This window comes from Dryobates pubescens, chromosome 18 (genome assembly GCF_014839835.1).
Source record: "Dryobates pubescens isolate bDryPub1 chromosome 18, bDryPub1.pri, whole genome shotgun sequence".
NCBI classification, from domain to species: Eukaryota; Metazoa; Chordata; class Aves; order Piciformes; family Picidae; genus Dryobates; species Dryobates pubescens.
This window is the reverse complement of record NC_071629.1, coordinates 9,052,644-9,072,748: the sequence shown is the minus strand read 5'-3', so window position 1 is coordinate 9,072,748 and position 20,105 is coordinate 9,052,644. Positions and strand designations below refer to the sequence as shown.

General features: G+C 43.2%; 1 protein-coding gene across 2 annotated transcripts in view; it reads right to left on the bottom strand.

Moving 5' to 3' along the window:
• Positions 1–4,087: 4,087 nt before the first annotated feature.
• GPR50 (G protein-coupled receptor 50) overlaps positions 4,088–20,105 on the bottom strand; it is a 48,395-nt gene continuing 32,377 nt past the window's right edge. For both annotated transcript variants that reach the window (XM_054169573.1, XM_054169574.1), the window contains exon 2: positions 4,088–8,631. In XM_054169573.1, the coding sequence (XP_054025548.1) occupies positions 7,766–8,631 (866 nt within the window). In that variant the 3' untranslated portion in view covers positions 4,088–7,765. The remainder of the gene's footprint in view (positions 8,632–20,105) is intronic.

Below are 20,105 nucleotides of genomic sequence, written 5' to 3'. Positions count from 1 at the left end.
ACAGTGCAATTTCAGAGGGGTGCAATTCCTTCCTTACCCAAAAGCCTGATTACTATACTCCACAAAGCATGAAGATTGAGAGATAGTGCAGTTACCATCCCAGCTATTATCACCAACTATGCTGTTCCAACCCAGCTCACTGGTCCTTCAAAGAGGTCACTTCTATGTAACAGTAATTCCTCAAACAATACCCATGTACATGCTTCAAGGCAAGCAACCAGCTACGAGCACTTCAAGATATAGCTTCTTGGGGCAGGAGCAGCAAAAATTGTTCTTTGCTTCCCAAAATTTCAGAGAACAAATCACAGGAAAGGTCTGGTATTTGGAACAAAACATTCTGTCAGCCTGAGGACCCTCAGTTACAAACACACCGTTTCCTTGTTGGAATAAAGCCCGCACAGATCTCTCCAATTTATGGAGAGGATCAGCAGGGAAGAAGGATGCCCATTTCTGAGCCATTACTGAGCCAGTGGCTATTTCTGCTGTGAAGCAGGACTCATGCAAACCGCCCAGCAGGCTTTGTCTTGTTTTTTGTCTTCTACAAACTTCATCCTTTAAACATGCTGAGCATAGGAACCCTTCAATCTCTCTACTGCCAATCCTCAAATTATTTTTCTGTGCAATCTTAAGAGCATTCCAAAAATACCCTGATGTTTCCATCACCTATTGAAAAGAGCAAAGGAGAAGCATGTGCATGGTAGTTAAAGCAAAGCTGCCTTTACACTCTCTGGTTGTTAATACACCAAGTGCAAATCCCGGCATTCCTTGATATTTCCTTAGTACAAATAAATATCAGCCGTCCTCCACATCCACAAAAAAAAAGGGACATTTTTTTCTTTGTTGCTTGTAGCTTATTGATTTTCAGTTCTTCAAGAATAAGTGAATCTGTGAGACTTCACCTCTAACCACCCTGCCTGTTGTTTTTTATGTTACAGAGCTGTTTCAGACAGTAAAATGTCAAAATAAACAAGATAAACAGGTACCTCTGACAAGTTTTCCCAAGGGCAGAAAAACATGATCAGCACCTGCTGTGTTTTCCATCTGCTCTCTAACTATCCAGCAGATAATTTGGAATCTAGGAAATAATTTTTAAGTTACAGTTGATTTTGATTCCTTTAGGAAAAAGGGAGAGGGAGAGAGGGAGACTGAGGGGTGACCTCATTCATGTTTATAAATATGTGAAGGGCAGTGTTGGGAGGATGGATCCAGCTCTTCTCAGTGATGTCCAATGATAGGAACAAAGGGCAATGGGTGCAAGCTGAAAGAGGAGGTTCCATGTGAACATAAGGGAAAAAGCTTTTCACTGTGAGGGTGACAGAGCCCGAGAAGAGGCTGCCCAGAGAAGTGTGGATTCTCCTTCACTGGAGACATTCAAAACCCACCTGGATGTGCTGCTGTGTGACTTGCTCTAGGCAATCCTGCTGTAGCAAGGGGTTTGGACTAGATGCAGCATGAGCATGGCATGGGCACGGGCATGGCCTCTAGCACAAGCTGGTCTGGTGTTGCACTTGCTGCAGCCTCCTGAAATACCTTTTTTGGACCCATTTCCTTTTTGCAGGAGAAGCTTGGAAGAAATTACTTGTCCCCAGCTGTGCCAAGCCAGCACGGGGAGGTGGGGTGCTGCAATGAACAGCAGGCCAAACACCTGCAAAAAAAACCAAGTGTCCAAGTTGACTGACAGTGCTTTGCAATATTTCAAGAGCATCAGAAAGTGAAACAAACCCTAACATTTCCAAAACAACCAACCAACCAACCCCAAACAAACCCCAAACAACAACAAAACCCAAAACAACAGCGAGCTAAGCCTTACTTTGCTTTTATGTTAGCTACCAATACATCTGTGCACTCAGTGTTTTCAGAAGTACATTTTCTCCAGGCTTCTTCAGTTTTACTTACTGTGCTGCCCTTTTCTCTGCTTGTGCCGCAGGGGCTCCCACAGCCAGACACCTGGCTCCGTGCTGGCCGCGTGCCCCAGCACCATAAAAATCCCGGGGTCATATTTTATATGAATGGGTTCATTAACTTCATTGTCCTGGCCAGCTGCCAGTTTGAGGAAGTGCAATCCCTCCAAATATTCCTCTCCTTTCAAGCATAAATGTCTTTTTCAGTTTCTTTCCTGCAAATTGGTTTCACACTTTTTACCTTTTTGTTGGTTTTTAATTGCAGCATGACTGCCTCTTCTCACTCAGGAGATGCCTGCATCTTGGTGCCACATTAATACCTCTCTGCCACGCTTATCAAAACCACTGCAAACCCACCTTGAGGCAAAGCAAACCTGCTCAGAGTTGGGAAACCAATTTTGCATCCTACTCCCAGGGAAATTCAGGTTTTGTTCACAGGAGAAATGCAATGCAGAGGTAAAGACATTGCAATTTATTAAACCTCTTACCTATAAAATATTCTACATCCAAAATAAACAACGTGCTTCCACTGAACAGGTTTATAAAGTGGTTTGATGGTGTAGTCTACTTAAAAGGCAATCTAAGCAAGGCATGACTGCACAGCCATTGCCACCACTCTAAAAGACATTAAAGTTTCCCTGGCCTCTTAGAAGCTATCATTTGAATTAAAAACTTTATCAGGAGGCCATGCTTGGGAGAAAACATAGACAGATATTTCAGTTAACGGTCCAGATCCACTTTGTTTGCTCTGGAAACTGACCTCATACTGTAAATTCTATCTCTGCTGTACAGTGCATTGCTTGTAGCATATGAATAATGGATATTATAAACAAGCATTTCCAAGTGAAAATTCAACTAACAGTATTACGAAGCTTCCATTCACAAATGTATTTCATGAGTGAGACAAATTTTATGTCTCTTATCACCAGTGAAGAAATTTGCATATCCCATCCCAGAGTTCTTGCAAGACTCCATTCTGCATTTCTTATCTCAGGGCTTTTATGGTAAGAAATATTGCATTAGGCCCAGTGATTTACATTTTCTCAATAAAATTCCAAATGCATATGCAGCAGCTCCTTACCAACTGGCTTCATGTCATAAATTATAAGCTTGGGAGCAAATACATTAGGACAAGTATTGATTTCTGAATAGTTACCATGAGTGAGATTTTATCCTGGTGTTGAATTATCACACCTCTTGTCTTTTATAGCTGTGTCTTATCTCCCAGCTACTATACTTTGTTGCAAGTAAATAAATAACACCACCTCATTTCTACAGTTCAATCAATTCAGCTCCACCTGGCAGAAAGGGCAAGTATGAGTTTGTGCAAGGCTTTTCTTGCAGCTCCACACAGACATTTTGGGATCTGCAATGACCATAAACACTGCTTTCAGCATGGCACATCACTGAGCATTGCGGGCTGTGGAAGCAGCAGATGAAATCCAGTGCCTGTTAGAAAAGATTAGGAAAGAAAGGTAGCGATAGATTAGCAAAAAAAAATTAGCAGTACTGCCCTGGATGTCATTGAATGAACAGTGCTTGTGCACTCAACACATCTGCTCCAAAGTTGTTCAGGAATATTTTGGTTTTAATGGATAATCTCAGCCTTTACTACTTCAATGTTGTTACAAGCCACGGGGGACTCTCTCTCTGTCCCCAGTCCTCCTCTACAGCCCAAATGCCACCTTGTGCTCTGAACTTGCAACCCTTCCAGCTCCCACACCCTCCCCTTCAGAGCTTGTCTGGGCTTTCCTTCCCAGCTGGAACACAGCTATCAGAGAAAGGAAATGGATGTGACACAGTATTTGCTTCCAGGGCACCCAATGGACAGCCACACACACACAAGAAAAGCACAGGGCCTTGCTGGGGACAGACAGCAATGAGACTAAAAGCAGTATGGGGAAGGCCATTGTCTGCCAAGCAGCTGGCTCACAGGCAGGTGGAAAGAAAACACGAGAGGCAAGAAGATGTCCCAGATGCACTCTGTCATTCTCCTCCAGCTCAGACCTGGGCAGCTGAGGTATGTCTGAACTCAATTACATTAGGTAATTCAATCTGCTTTCTGGGAGTCAACAAAACCCAAGCTGTTGTTTCAAATATTTATTAAAAAAAAAAAAAAAAGATCTTCAGGAGGGGAAAAAAAAAACAAACAACAAAACCAAACAACAAACCACCACCACCACCAGAAATAAAAATCAATAAGCAGTCCCAATGGCAGATTTATTACAGTTTTAACAGGCAAAAGGAATGAATCTACTTTATGAACATAAATACCAATAGGAAAGTGTACTGAAGGATTCTTAAATCAAATGAGGAAACAGAAACAGCATATGCAATATATATTTATATATAAATATATTGATTACATTCTTCTTAAATAGATTAAACAACACTCATTAGCAACACCCAAAGTATCCCTCTGTGGCAAGAGATTCATAATCCTTCATGACAATACTGCCTCTCCATAAGCTGATGTCTGCCATGATAATTTTTGAGTTTTGGGGCTACAGTAGGCATTCAACACCACCAGGTCAAATCCAGACAGTGGTTTAAACCTGATTTATAGGAGATCTCAATGTTATCACTGAGACTTGAGGCCAGGTATGCAACAACTGAAACTGGCAAAGCACAGTTTAAACTGTGGGATCTCCTTGAAATCTCAAATTTGGATTAAAGCTAGATTCCCATAGGGAAACTGACACCGCTCAGGATTCCCAATTTAAGACACAATTCCCTTTTTCTGTAAACAAACGTTAACAAAATAAACTCTCTGTGCCCTATTAAGCATTTCTTAACATAAAAATAAAGAGCTGCTTGGGTAGTTCTAAAATAAGTCAGTATAAAAATCTATCCTATCCCAAGCCCTGTCTCTGTATCAAAGTGCTAGCAAATGGCACAGTGTTTTCTGTCTGAAGCCATGTTCCCTGCTTTTCATGTTTCATACTGCAAATCTCAGCTCCAGCAGGACTGAGCTCAGGACTCCTAACAGCAATGGCTGAATCGACCCAGCTCCAAGCCCGCTCTTGGCTAGCTCTCACTTGCACTGGGACACCCAAAGCACTTCTGAACAAGTAATACCAGGGAAAACACTCTGTGCTCTTAGATGGATGGTGCCTGTTGCAGGCCCATCTTCACCCCGCAGGGTGTTGGCAGGATCTGCACATACAGGGAGCTTCTCAGGACCCACCTCAGAGTAGCAGCTACTTAGCCTGTCCTCTGCAAAGATCTAGGCAGGAGGCTATGACCCTACAGAAGATTCCCTATCATTTTGCATAGTTTGGTTCAGCAGTGACTCTCTGCAAGCCCTGGGAAGATGCCCTCTCACATTCCTGCCTGTCCTCTTCCTACTAGATGCTAGCAGAGACTCCCACAGTTTGCTGTTCAGGACCTCTTTGGCTTGCTTGGTTTGGTTCAAACGCTCGCTGACTGTTACTTTGGAGAATAAGAATAGTGCAAATACAAGCTTAAAGGAAAAACAAAACCAAAACAAAACAGAGCATTGTCTTGACAGGACATTCAGTTAAAAAGACAAGGATCCACAAGATGAAACCGCAGTTGTGGGGTATTTAAGATATTTGGCACACATGCACAAGATTCTTCATGATTGTCTTCAAGGAGTATATTTGGCTTGGTGCTAAATGTTTAAAATGATTTGCTAATGTGATTCTAACTAACACTGTTGTGGCTAATTGCAAACAACTTTGAAGACTAAAACATGGGACATCTCCTTGGCACAACGGGACAAACACTCCCTGCAGTTATGGATTCCTTGGTGCTTTTCTTATCCAAGTTTGACTCAAAATGATTTTGTTTGTGTGGAATGGTGTGAATTCATCCAGATTGGTTTTGCTGGAAGGCAAATGGACCACATTATTTCTGAGGGTCAAGATACCTTTATTTGGCCATGCTCAGGCAGATTAAGAGGCCAAAACAGAACTCAGTTTCACTCCTATTATGGGAGGCTGGCTGGGTGCATTTTAAAACAACAATCATCTGAAGTGGCTGAGATGTTCAAGTCTAAAACTTCATGAAGGGCCAGGGTGTCCTATAAATGCAGAGACACCTCCTTGCATTGCAGCAGCTGTCACCATGTGCCAGCCCACACACTGCAGTCCTCACTGAAGCAACACACTCTTTCTTGGACCTCGTCATAAAGGGGATTAATTTCTTCCAACTCCTCTTCCCCCCAGTAATCAGCAGAAGGCACATTCAGCAACAAATTGCTTTCAGCAAGCAATGCACAAATGGGTGGTTAGCTTCACTAAGGATTAGGCACTCAGCCTGCTCAAGGTTTTTTCTAAATCCAGAAGCCCTCCATCTCTAGGCACCCACACACTACTGCAAAGTCTGATTCTCAGTGTTTCAGGGTTCAGCCCTGGGAACTAGTCCTGTTTTGGACCACGACAAAAGAAAGAAGACTGCACTTTTTGATCAGAGGCAAGGCTGAGTGCTCTCCTCATTAGGTCCATGAGGCTCAGATCTGCTCCTCTCCATCACACATCTCTCACTGTGCCTCTCAGTACACCAGCACCAAGCCAGGGGAGTTTTACCTGTTAATTTTATGGCATTGTTTTGAAGCAGGATCCACATATATACATAAGGAGATGAATACACAATGAAGTTAAGGGGGAAAAAAAAGAATTGGTCATATTTACAGACAGCTGCCTTTATACCCTCACATTCTATGAAAGAAACAGACATACCTTTGCCCATGTGCTTGTTTCTAACGCAGTATTTGCTTTCCCAGCACCTCAGGATATTTTTTCCTGAGTTCAAACTGAGAACTAATGCAAGAATATCCTTAAGTAGCTTTCCCCTTCCAGCTCCATGAATTAATTACAGCTTCACACATGAACAAAAGGGAAACAAATTCCCTACTTTCCCTGCCTATCAACTTCGTGTTATGTGGTGGGCAAAAGGAGAGATGTTTGGAAGAAACACTTCCTTTCACTTCTCCCTTTGTCTGAAAAAGTAAATATTACTAAAACTTAAAAGCCAACACCTGCATTGAACAGATGGGGCTCTGCTATATTCATCTATTTTTATGATGTTCATGTAGCAGGGACTTCTGAAAGACATTTGGACTGAATGCTGGCCATGACAGGATACTGCCTAAATTAGAATCAGGCTCCAAGTATCTTCCTACAATTAGATTATGTCATATATTATACTCTTACTCATGGCCTGGAAGGAGAGTGCAAGGGTGCTCAATATCTGTAGATATTCAATTAAAATAAGTGTATCAGACATTCACTAAGTCTTGTTTTTGCCTGGCTCATGTCTAGCCAAGGCTAGCCTCTAAACCTTAAGAGGAAAAGAGAATGAGCACACAGGCAGTGGGAGTCATCATGCCCATATGTATGCTTGCTGTCCAATACTCTACCCAACTGGCAAGGTAAAAAAGTCATGCAGTTTACACTTTGTTTGCTATAATTTGGGTTATATTAATGCTAAAAAAATAGAATTCAGAGGGAGGGGAGAAAAGTGTCTTTGTAATACATGGGGATTTTGCTGGTTCTCAAAGGTTGCATTTCAAGCATAACTGTGTTTCTCCATGCACTCTGAACACTTCCCTTGTCCAGGGTTTTGGCATGCTTGTGGCAAAAGCAACCAAACCTACCGATTAGGCACATGGTGGAAGAGGGCATATGACAAGGCAATGAAAAAATAAAAGAACCTGGTCATTTCCATTCTGAAAATCCTTACTTAAAACATTGATGTCACAGCAACAAGCTAAGCATGTCGGGTAGCAGACTCCTTTGCATGAGGGGCCCCAGTAATGCCAGCTGTGAAATGCATACATGGAAAGGCTCTTACGTATTATATCTACAATTGTAACCCAGAATAAATACTACTGTTCTGACTCATAAGTGTATTTCAGCATGGTTGTTGTTTGTTACAGCTGGAGACGGCTTGCTTTTCATCCCTTCTGTCCCCGCTTTGGACACGTCGATGAACAGTAGCCTGGGAGTCCGGAGTGTCAGCAGTATCCTTTTGTACTCCTTCCGGAAGTTCTGGTTAAGAAGCCCATAGATCACAGCGTTGAGGCAGCTGTTAAAATAGGCCATAAAGTAGCTCAGGACAAAAAGCCATTCTGGAATGTGAGGCTGCACTTTTGAAGGATTAATTGAAACAGCAAGGCCAATAAAGTTTAATGGTCCCCAGCACACAGCAAAAAGGACAAAAACCACAAACATGGTCAAGAAATTCCGGATGTCAGCTGCTCTGAGCTTCTGCTTGCAGTCTTGTCTCACCCGGTGTTTGACTTGAATCACCAGAATCCAGATGCGCAGGTAGCAAAACGTCACGATGGACAGCGGGACAATGAAGTGAACCACCACCACCGTGATGGTGTACGACGTGCTCACCGTCTGGGCGAAGGTGCAGGAGTAAATCCGGGGGTCATACTGCAAGGACCCGACAAAGAAGTTCGGCACAATTGCCACCACGGTGAGTATCCAGGTGAGGCAGAGATAGCAGCAGGTGTTCTTCAGGTTGAAGAGCTTATCGTACCGAAGGCTGTGGCAGATGTAGCAGTAGCGGTTGATCGCGATCGCTGTGATGTTGAAAATGGACCCGATGACGCTCAAGCCCATCAGGAAGCCACTTATCTGGCAGTGAATATTTCCCATGGTCCATCCATTATGGAAAATGGCACTCAAGATCAGAGGGTAGGGATACACTGCAACTACAAGGTCTGCTACAGACAAGCTGACGACAAAGATGTTGCCTATAAAAAAGGAGAAGAAACCATGAGAGGTTAGTGTGAGTTTAGGCAGACAGCTTGCAACTCAGAACTACTCTTTAGTAAGCCTAACTCTTCTCACAGGTGTCACCCTCCATTTGGAATTTGAAACTCTAGAAAATTAAGCTTTGCTCTGCTGGTGATAGCAATGGAGAATAAGCAGGCAGGATTAACCTGTGTGCTCCTTCCTAAGAAAATTCTAAACTAGAAGCCTTGCCCTGAACTCGGCTATGGCTGTGGGTCAGGTTCCTGCATTCCTCTGAGTTGTATAGGAGAAAAGGATTTTGCTTTCCTTGTTAATCAGCCAGCCAGATTGTAGTCACCATGCAGCCACCTAGCATTCACTGTCCTGCTGAGAACTCCAATCCTTGAAATACTATACAGGACATAATGCTTTCTAAGGCAATCACACAGTAACACTTTACATAAGCTCTGTCTATGAAGATCCAAAGAACTGCAGCAGGCAGGTTAAGCCTTCAGTGGTTTACTCATTGCAGTGAAAACAGTTGCAAGGGAAAAGTCTTCTTCAGTCTTTTGCATGCCAACAGGCACATGTTCACATCATTTCAGCAGTGATTGCTCTAAGGAGCATGTGTTCTTCCAGAAGTCATGGTGCAGGAAGCCTTTCTGTGTTTATTTTATTTGGTAGGTTTTTCTGTTTTGTTTTGTTTTTAATATTACAGTTGTCCAATGCAATATGGAAGGTGAGTCACTCCTACACTGTCTGGACCTGGGCAGGAAGTATGGTTAATAAGCTGCTGCCAGCCATCTCTGCAGAGTATATGCTGCAGGTTATTTAGATTCTAAAGCAAAGAAAGTTGAGAGTCTCTGCAAATAAAAAAATAACTCAAGCCTCGTTGGACTGAAAATGGCACAATGCATGGGACCACACTGGCAGCTCCACCACATGGAGCAGGCCTAAATAACCCAGGCAACCAGTGACTACCTAGCACTAGTTACTGTTCATTGTACTAATGAGGCAAAGAAAGGCAAAGAGCCTTTCTGTTCAGTTTGCCAGTCAGAGAAGATGAGTGCACTCAGACCTTGAGGTCTTTTGGGAACTGGTATAACTACAGGAGCAGCTACAATGTTGAAAAAGACATCACTCAACATTCAGCTGTTTGAGGACAAGGCAAATTGTCATTTCAGGAGGAGCTCAACAGGAGAGCATATTAGAAAAAGTAGTTCTTCTTTTAAGCTCTACTGCTTTCAGGTATATCTGCAGTGGCAAGAAAGAAAATTCTATCCTCAGCACATTTAAGGTGTGAACATCTATGTCCCTATGTGTTACAGGCAACATCCCAGCCAACTGATCACACCTGTACCTTCTCTTCAAACCCTCATACCCTGCTGTCTACCAGATGATTGGGGGGGGGGGGGGGGGGGGGAGAAACCCAAACAACTACCAGTAAAGAGAGGTCTTTTTCTGCAGTATCCATTTAAGGGCTCTGAGATCTCATCTCAGCTAGACAAGTGTCTTCACTATTGGGAAAACAAACCCAAGGCTGGCAGAAGTCACAGTCTCATTGCCTTTGCAGCCATTCGTTGCCAACAGAAGTTAGCAAGTCAATAGCTCGTATCAGGCAACAGAATCCACTTCAGGCTGACTGGAAAACAGTTCAGGCTTGAGAATAGCCCAGGGCAGTGTGGAGCTGAGACAGCTGACACAAAACGTCACTTAAAAACAGGTATTAGTGGAGGTCATGTAAGTGCTGAAATCCTTTTAGAGAGGGATTTCACATACACAGGTTTACCGCAGCACGCAAATTTTGTGGCTGCTGTGCCTCAGTGCAGCTTTTTTTTCCTGATTTAATATCTTACTTAGAGCTTTTTAAAATGCAGTTGCTGAACCTGGTTCTCTATAATTAACTCTGTTAATGCCCACTGTCAAGGGCAGAAACACCTGTGGTCGGCTTAGTGCTCATGCAGGCACTCTAGAGAGGGAATACTCTCCTGCAGCAAAATTTATATCCATTCAATCAAAAACATGCACTTCAACAAAAAAAAAACACAAAACAAAATGTGACCCTAGCACCAGAATTTCCTTTTGGAGAGCAAATTTCCTTTCAAAAGAGGAGAACAGAAACAGAGAGGTATTGGCAACACAGTTTCAGAGACATCCAGAGGATGCTGAAGACAAACTCTACTGATGGGACCACAACCCTCCCGCCTTGCCAGACCTGTCCCACTTAGATACGCATTTGTATACACAGGCAGTCAGGAAGCAAGCCTCTGCATTTGCTGGGTATGAAAGCCAACCACATTCAGCATCCAGTTCTGAATCAGGCAAAGCAGAACAAAGCTGCATATTCCATATTTAAAACAGCACATCAGTGGATTTAATCCAAAGCTTAGCAAAATCATAGGGAAAATTATTAGCCTCACATCACTGCCAGCTGCTGGGAAAGATGAGCAGTCCCTGTCAGTCTTTATTCACTAACTTGAATAGTTGGGAGGAAGTAAAAATATAGGGGGAAGAAGTTCTGTAAAAATAAAACTGACAGGATGGCAACAGTAGTTTGGATTCAATCCAAGAGCACAGTATTGTGTGTATCGCTTTGACATCACTTCACTGCATGTTGCTCCAGCAAGGAGAAAATGAGAATTTTATCAACACAACCATAATCTTCTCCTTTACATGGAGAGTAACCCTGCCATCCTCTGCTCTGTGCTTGCACCTTGCAGTCTTGGCTCTCCTATCAGCTACGAGACCTATCATCACCCTGGCAGAGTGTTTGTCCCCTGAAAATAAGGTCAGAAAGGTTCACTCAGTATGACTTCACAGAAACAAACTCATCTTCCATTTCATTTGACAGTGCAGTCAACTTCATGCTTGTCTTGTGGTGAGACAAACATGAAGGTCAGACCCATATAACAGCCACTTGCCAGCCAGTCCTGAAAATCAGTGCCTTTTTAATGCCCAAGTACTGAAAAGAGGGGGAAGACTGCATGCCTCCAAAGCAGAACATGCCCTTCAAAGTATGGGAACTAACTGCTGGCTAATTATTAAAATAAGAGTAACTTGAGTTAAACATTGCTTCAGGTTCCCAATCCCAGGTTTCCTATGAGACCACCGTGTGACGGGCCCTGCGGCCACACTGGTGTCCTTGTCCTCTGCAGGATGAGATTGGACCCCCAAACCCAAAAATACTGCAGAATGGAAAGTCATCTAATGTATGGCTTTTAGGGAAGGTAAAGAGCAGTTTCCTACCAATGTTCTCCACTCTGTATTTTTTTACATTTTTCCACTATAAAACAAAGGAGTCCTGCCTATGAATAATACCAGCATGACTTCATCTCAAATTTAAAATGATCTGCTTCTGTGACACTATTTTCAGATGCATCTTCATCTCTTTGTTGGCATGTGACTATATTTCCTTATTAGCTTTCACATTTTCCATCCTGTTTTTAACTTCTACTTAGTCTAAATTAGTTTGTGTGCCACTGTACTCTGTCCCCTCGTTATGGAGTCACACGTGAAGAAGCATGAGTGGTGGAGAAAGGCAAGCCTGTCATAAGCTTACTGGTTACACAGACTTGGCCACCTTTTCAGAGAAACTTTAAATCTTTTTACATTACAGAGGTCCAATATGAAGCTATAGAAGTATGATACACTATTCACAGTGTAATCCACAAACTGTTGGGAAAAGACCACCACAAAGCAACAGGAAGCCCAGAACATGTGTTGCCCTGGTCCTCCTATCTTTGAGCTCATCTCCTTCCTCTCATATTCATATAAACCTGTTTCTGCTTACTCCAAGAGCCTGCTGCAGTATTCCAGCACTCCTCTGACCCCGCCTCTTCTTTTGGCTGGATTATCCAACAACACAGGTTATCTGAGGACTTACTGTAATGTCCCAGAGCTAGAAAGTGTGGTAATACCACAAGGAGTTCTGCAAATCAATAAACCACATACATAAAGATTTTCAATGGCAGGCTGCCCAAACAGCACCTGACTTTCATACAGAAGGATATCATTCTTCTACAGAGATTAACTGAGTATCACTGTACAAATACAAGGGTCATTGGCCCTGCCTGCCTCAAGAGGCTGCTGGAAATCCCTCAGTGCATAAGCTCCAATTGCAGAGATCCAGCCTCTCCCTGCTGTTCCCACACAGCAGCTGAGGACTGTTCTTTAGTACATATGGCCTGTGTTTTAGGTATCCTAAACCTAGCAGAGTTAAAGAGGAAGAGGGAAGAAGGTGAGATATTTTTCTGAAAATTGGGGTTTTTTCCTACATCCCCAAATGTCCAAAGCAAGCCCCCCAAACTCGTGTTCCCTGTTACCCATATAAAGCTCTCTTACACTCACATGCCCTGCTGAAACATTGCAAAACTGCTTGCTTCAGGTTATCAAGTTACAGATGCTCATTGCAGCCTGAAGTTAACAAAGTTATCTGCAAAGGCAGTGCTGAATTGAAATGTCCTGAGCAACGGAGTTGCGTCAAAGCAAAGAGACAGTTCTGCAGATCAGCTTCAGCTCAACTGGCAGAGTCCAGCTCCAGCTCTCCGTTGAGAGCTTTTCTAGCTAGGTTGGCCCTTTCTGCCGGCCACCTCACAGGCATCTGAGCTGCTCCCTAACAGCTGGTGCCCAACACAGCATTTTGAAGCGAAAAACACCCACAGATAACAGCCTGAAGGCCAGTAGGAGAGAAGCTGACCCCTGAGCATGATAGGCATGAGTGCCATAGGAGCTCACTGCATGACCGTTACCCACACTGTTCCAACCTCTTCCCAGTAATGAGAGTAGGTCCTGGCATCCGTCCAGCTGTAGACAGAATAACTGACAGCTGTAGAACAGCAGGTATAAAAGCCTGTGTTGAAAAAAAAACATGTTAAGATACATAATAACATAATGCTGCAATTTATTGGGGTGACTGTTGTGTTCAGGGTGACATCTTTCTGTTTGTGGCTTATAATAAAAGGCGTCTTAAACTTTGTGTTTGCCCTGTCAGATTTTATGAAACACTCAACAGACTCAGGTCTACAAGGAGATGAACTGGAATTAAGACTCACATCAACCTCAGAGAGATATACAGAAGTTTCAGTAAACAATTTAACAGGCCATGACTGTAAATCAATCCTCTGATGACCACTTACCATAACCTAATGTTCTCTATTTAAGCTTCCAATGCTTACGCTCACTGCGAAACAGAAACAAAATGTACTGTTTGCCCCAAGCAGGAAGATAAACTCATAAAAGCTTTATTCAGCATGCTGTAAGAGTCTTTATTAGCTTTGATAGCCTCCTTTTCTTGTTTGTTTTTACCTGCCACTCACTGTTCTGTGGCTTTTATTTCACTAACCTCCGGTCTGCAGATGTGAGGTGTGTGCTTGGTGCTGCAGCCTAAGTGGCAGTTCATAGAAAGCACTTTCAGACTAATTTTGTTCTTTTTATAAAGACACCATGGAGTGTGTGTAATCTTATTGATCATGCACTGCTGTAATTTAAGTGGATAATAGTACTGTGGTGTTGGGGGATCCTGATCCTGCAGACCTCGCTCTGGCAAGCACTTCTTCCCTCACAGACTCTAAAGGATCACTCCTGGGAAGAGAGTGTTTACCCCAACAAAGATCATTAAGAACCCTTGTCCTTTAGGGGATTACAACCCATGTCACTGCTCCCTGCAAACTCCTGGCTTCCAGGGTATTGTGAATTTGTTCAATTCATTAATCCATAAATTTCAATAGAGAATTTCATTTGTGTATTTAGGAAGGGTGTTCAAAGAGAGGAATAAACAAAAGAAAGGAGAAAGCATTCCATCAATTATTTGTTGTCATTACTCCATCAGGATTCAGAGAGGATAAAGCATGGTTTCCTGCAGTTAAACAGACAAGGCAGTTGGGCTGCCAGCTGGTCTCAAGCTCTGACTGTGCTGCATAAAATGATGCAGAGGGTAATGAACAGGCAGGACAGGAGATATTGCCAACTCACAGAATCTTTAGGGTGTAAGGTTAAAGAACATGGAAATATTCAATGTAAGGAAGTCAGAAAGGTTCTAGACAAAAGCATAACACTCCAGAATATTGGAACTTTCTCTGGGAAAAAGCCCTTTGAGATGTCTCACCACAGCTGTGAAGCAGTATGCTCTGTGCTTCCAATCCCTATGCGGTTTACTGGCATCATTCCCTACTGTGGACACTTGCTGCTGCTGTCTGCCTTGTGCCAGCCCTGTGTCCACAGGAGCAAGGCCAAAGCAGAGCAGGAGACAGTCTGTAAGTGAACCTCCTCCTGTACCCTCCATGACCAGACATTTCAGCCTCACTTTGGCATCGCGAGTGCAAGCTTCATTAGTCACCTCATCAGTATATTGCACAGCTGCAGGAAAGCTGCCTTCCCTCTGGACCTCTGAGAAACATTTGCTGCCAGGAGGAGGAGAAAAATCTCACAGCATTTACTGAAGTAGCAAGTCCCAGCTCTCCAGTACCTCAATTACATTACATCATTATGTGACATATATTATTTTAGCTGATGGTTAAAGAATGTAATTGCATACACTGCCAGGTGGAGAACTGGATTACTGGATTTTAGACTCACTTTGAGTTCATGACCTTTTAATTACACTGCTGTCAAAAATATAATTGAATCATGTATGCAAAGAAGGAATTGGGGGTGTTGGCAGGTGAAAACTTGACATGAGCTCACAATGTGCGCTTGCAGCCCAGAAATCCAACCATGTCCTGGGCTGCATCCCCAGCAGCATGGGCAGCAGGTCAAAGGAAAGGATTCTGACCCTCTGCTCTGCTGTGACCCTGCCTTCAGTGCTGGGTCCCCACCTTCAGTGCTGGGTCCAGCTTTGTAATTATCAGCAAAGCAGAGACACAGACCTGTTGGAGTGCAGAGAAGGGCCACAAAAATGATCAGGCTGCTGGAGCACCTCTGCTGTGAGTACAGTCTGAGACCTTATAGTAGCCTTTCAGTATTTAAAGTGGGCTTACAGGAAAGGTGGGGAGGAACTCTTAATCAGGGAGTGTGGTCATAGGACAAGGGGTAATTGCTTTAAACAGAAAGAGGATAGATTAGATGATATATAATGAAGACCGGAACAGGCTGCCCAGAGAAGTTGTGTATGCCTACTCCCTGGAGGTGTTTGAAGCCAGATTGGATGGGACCTTAAGCAACCTGATCTAGTGGAAAGTTTCCCTGTCCATGGCAGAAGACATTGGGACTAGATGATCTTTAAGGTCCCTTCCAACCTAAACCATTCTATGATTCTATCATTAGCACCAAACAAGAGGAAGCCTCAGTACCTCTGTCAGTGCCAGATGACCTGTGTGGCACTGGCTGCAATATCTGACTCTGCCAGGACCACGTGGGTGATGATTATCTATTCTGCACAGCAGCTTTTTTGTGGGACGTGGCAGGTCTTTGGGAAGAGTCAAAACAAAGCCTCTTGCAGCTGTAGCAAAGCGAATCTAGGTACCCAAACTCACGCTTGGCATCCTGGCTACCGGTGCTACCCTCTGAATTTCAGTGGTTTACTTCCTTTTGGTACCTGAAACCCCTGCTGAAGTGGTACTTAAGCAGCTACCTAGTTCCCTGTCCAGGCTGTGTAGGAAGTACGGGATTATACAGTTACGCTTGCCCTGACACTTTGGCTACAGGAGCACAGAGATGAGTTCCACCAGCCCACGTTAACTTCAAGCCCATTATTTATCAACCAGTTTGTAAAGCACTCTGAAACAGGAAAGGCCCTGTATAAACATCAACGTGAATTATTGCCAGCAGCCATTGAAATGACAAACCAGCATCCATCCTCTCCCGGTCCTGGCAGCTGTACCACCACCATTTGCCATCTGCTACTATTCTAAAACAAAATCTGTGAACAGCTTAATAGACTTAATAATGCTCTTTTGTTATTAGTGCTGGTCAAAGTGAGTTTCTGGCCTGCAAAGGAGCTATGTGCAAGCAACCGATTCGTAGGCAGCTGTCAGGCAGAGCATGTAGTCATATATAAACACACAGATTATTTTAGTGATAAAAATCATGTTTGACTGCCCTTGTGAGCCCTGCTGAGCCCAGGAGATGGTTCCTTCTCTTCCTTATGCTTCACCAGCATGGTTTGTTAACTAAACCTTAGTGACAGCACCAGTCACACATTGACCTCCACCGCAAGAGGCAGATGTTAGCCTGCCACAACTAACAAGTTGCTTTGGCCTCCCAGCCTTCCAGTCCTGGGGATGAGTCTCCCTCCAGTCTCTTTCTGGTTAGTTGGTGAGAATGAGAGGCATTTTTTTCCCCCCCTTCTAACTCTTTTCATTTGTACACGGAAATTATGAAGCTATAAAAACCAAAAATTCACCACACAAAAATGTTTCTATCATTGAAGGATGTTAAGTCTTTAACTCACTCTGGGCTAAATCTTGTCCAAGTCTGCTACAGGTAACACCCTTTCAGGCTGTGACTGGTCTGCTGGGTAAGCCTTGGAACAGACTGAAGATGTTGTGTGAGGTGAGAACAGTCTAAGACAAAAAGACAGAGACGCAAAGCAGCCAGCCTATGAAGACTTAAAGGTGCTTTTTGATAAGGGTTGTTTGTTCACTTTTAGGTTGGGTTAGATGCTGAAGTGCCAAATTCAGATGCCCTTTTCAAAATACACAGTATCCTTTTTTGAAGATTCAGCTTTGAAGCCAAGTAGTTTTGTACAGTACCCAACTTCAGGAGAGAGCAAGCTGAGCTTAGATTGTGAAGAAAAAGCTCCATTTGGGCACAGACCAGCACAACATAAAATGCTGCCCCAAATACAACCTCACTTTCTAATGGAAGCTGAGGACAGAGCTCCAACACATTCTGATCTTGGCATCAGTATCTCCCCTAGTCCTCTGTCCAAAGAGAACAAGAGACTTACATAAGTCAGTTGCCATATAAAAGTACCTTTTGGACCAAAAAAGAAAGTAATCAATGTATGAACTACCTATACCTAAATAAATAATTAGAGGAATCAGAATAGTTTGAGTTAAGGGAACAGATTTCTGCTGAGTAAACCTGCTGAGACAGAGAAGCTGTGCTCTGAGCATCCCTCAGCTCAGGGATGCTGAGATGGATTTGGGTGCCCAGAGGAAGCTTATCTACTTTTACCACTCTGGGTTGGTCTAATGAGGGCTGTTTCCCGTCCCAGTAAATCTTGACTTCTCAGAAACTTCATGAATTCCTGTTCTCCACTGCCAAGATAGATTAGTCTGTGCCATACAGACTATTTAGCTGAAATTGCTTTCTCATCTGTTCTGAAGAGAGTAAATAAATGTCATTCTTTGAACCAGAATCTGATCTCACAATGGTAGGGCAAATTGAGCACAAGTGGGCTTGTCAATCTGCTGCCTTGAAAAGCACAAAATGGAAGTTTTACTGGCCTGCACTTTTCTTACAGCATTACAGGACAAGCCTTATGTTTCTTAATGAAAAAATACTGTCCCACAAGCAGGTGTCAAAGCCCAAATAGAAGGGAGTTCAGGGATGTGAAGAAGGGAGTCATCATGCAGAGAGTATCAGAATGCAGAATTTGCAGGAGAAAGCAGATTTGCTCACAGGCAAATTAACTCTGCAGTTTTCCATACCAGCGCTACATTTAACTTGTCTTAGCTGTTACATTTGCCCTGACTGTGATTTGCCTTCCTCTTACTAAAAGCCATGTATTGAGGAAACATGCTGAGAACATGGCTGGCAGGAGATGGCCAGCCTGATCTACTGTGGGGTATCCCTGCCCATGGTAGGGGGGTTGGAACTAGATGATCCTTGTGGTCCCTTCCAACCCTGACTGATACTATGACACTATGAAAAAGCAGGCTTGATTCTATGTTCACTCACCTGGTGGTGCTGTTAGATATTCACCAAACCTAACCTACACACCAACTTTGCATCTTGACATGCCACGATCTGGTCAGTCAAAGGCTGGATGCCTTCCTAAACCAACGCTGGCCTTCTAATATCCCTCCTCAGTTTAGACTTGGGTTGAGGAATTAACTGGCCAAAGACAGACCTTGCTGACCATGACCCTGGTGTCAATGGAGATGTGCTGAGCACATACCAGATTTCTCATAAGTGGTCTTTTCACCAACTGGTGTAACAAGCCATCTCCTTTCTGATTATCCTTCAGCACTGAAAACAGGGGGTTTGCTAGTTAAGTATTGGGCCAAATAGAGGTTACCTAAATGAAGGCTTGAGCATTCAAGAGCTAGCAGGGTGATAATCAGGGTGATAATCATGGTAGGATATTTATTCTGCTTCTGCACAGCAGTTGCCACTAGAGTTAGGAAAAGGAAGCATAAATGAAATCCCATTTATCTCCAAGGCAATAGCCTTATTGTGGTCCTGGCATGCCCTACAGTACACTGCCATTGATTGGCTTTTTTTTCTGATGACCTTAATGTTTCTTTTCAATCCTTTTAATGGCCAATGTTATAAAAGCAGGTTATACAAAAAAAGAGACCCATGGGGTAGATTAGTCCACAGAATACTTTCTAGGGCATATTTTTTTCCTCCTGTGGCCTCATGCTGGACCTCGCAATGAAGCAGGCAGTGCCACACTACTGCCATAGGACAAGATAGGGTACCATGAGGGACAGGAAAGCACCATATAGTCAGTCCTCCAAACCCAGCATCCAGCTTCATGGTAAGACCTGACCTACCTGAATTATTGTTCATCCAGCCTTCACAATCTGCTATCAAGAAGAGTAATATTCCTTACATTACAGATGTAGGGGGAAAGAGAGCCAAGGTTTGATGGCTTCATTAAGACTATGAGAACTGTGGGAGAAGCAGTGCATGTAAGTAAAAATTTAGAAGGAAAAAAAACAAACAAACAAAAAAATCAATTCTGGACCTCTTGGTTCATTCACAACTATTTACTAATCCTGTTGGAGAGTTATTGTCACCTGGGAACACTTTAGGGACTCCAACACAGTTGCATCAGTGAAAGTCCAATGCAAACAGTTAAAGCTGATTCAAAGAGAATAATAATTATACCAGAAAAAGATTACTTCAAATAAACAACATATGCCCTAGAGGAGCTCTTTCATTTTCCTGAAATGAGACCAAAGCCCAGGGTTTCCTAGAATAGCTGAAAAAGCTTCACCCTAAATATTCCACAGGATTTACAGGACTCATGCCAAGGTTGGGTACAGGGTGGGCAACATGAAGCAGTTGACACGAGAAGCTTGGACTTGGGAGTCCCAAATGTATTGCTTGAAAGTATCTGCTTCTTTTGTTATCCTAGTGACTTATGAAACTTAACCATCCTTGAGGTGCAATGGGTAGGTATATCTAAAGAGTAAAGACATTTTTGTAGTGAAGTCCAAATTGTGGACATGTTCCAACATGAGCCCATGCAAACAGGTGTGCTATGACAACAGTTTGAATAGGGAGTCTAATGATGGCTAATAGCCAACTCACTTGAAAGGAGAATAAGATTTCATGGGACTATGACACTTAAATTACTGGAGGAACCTCTGGAAGTCAGTAG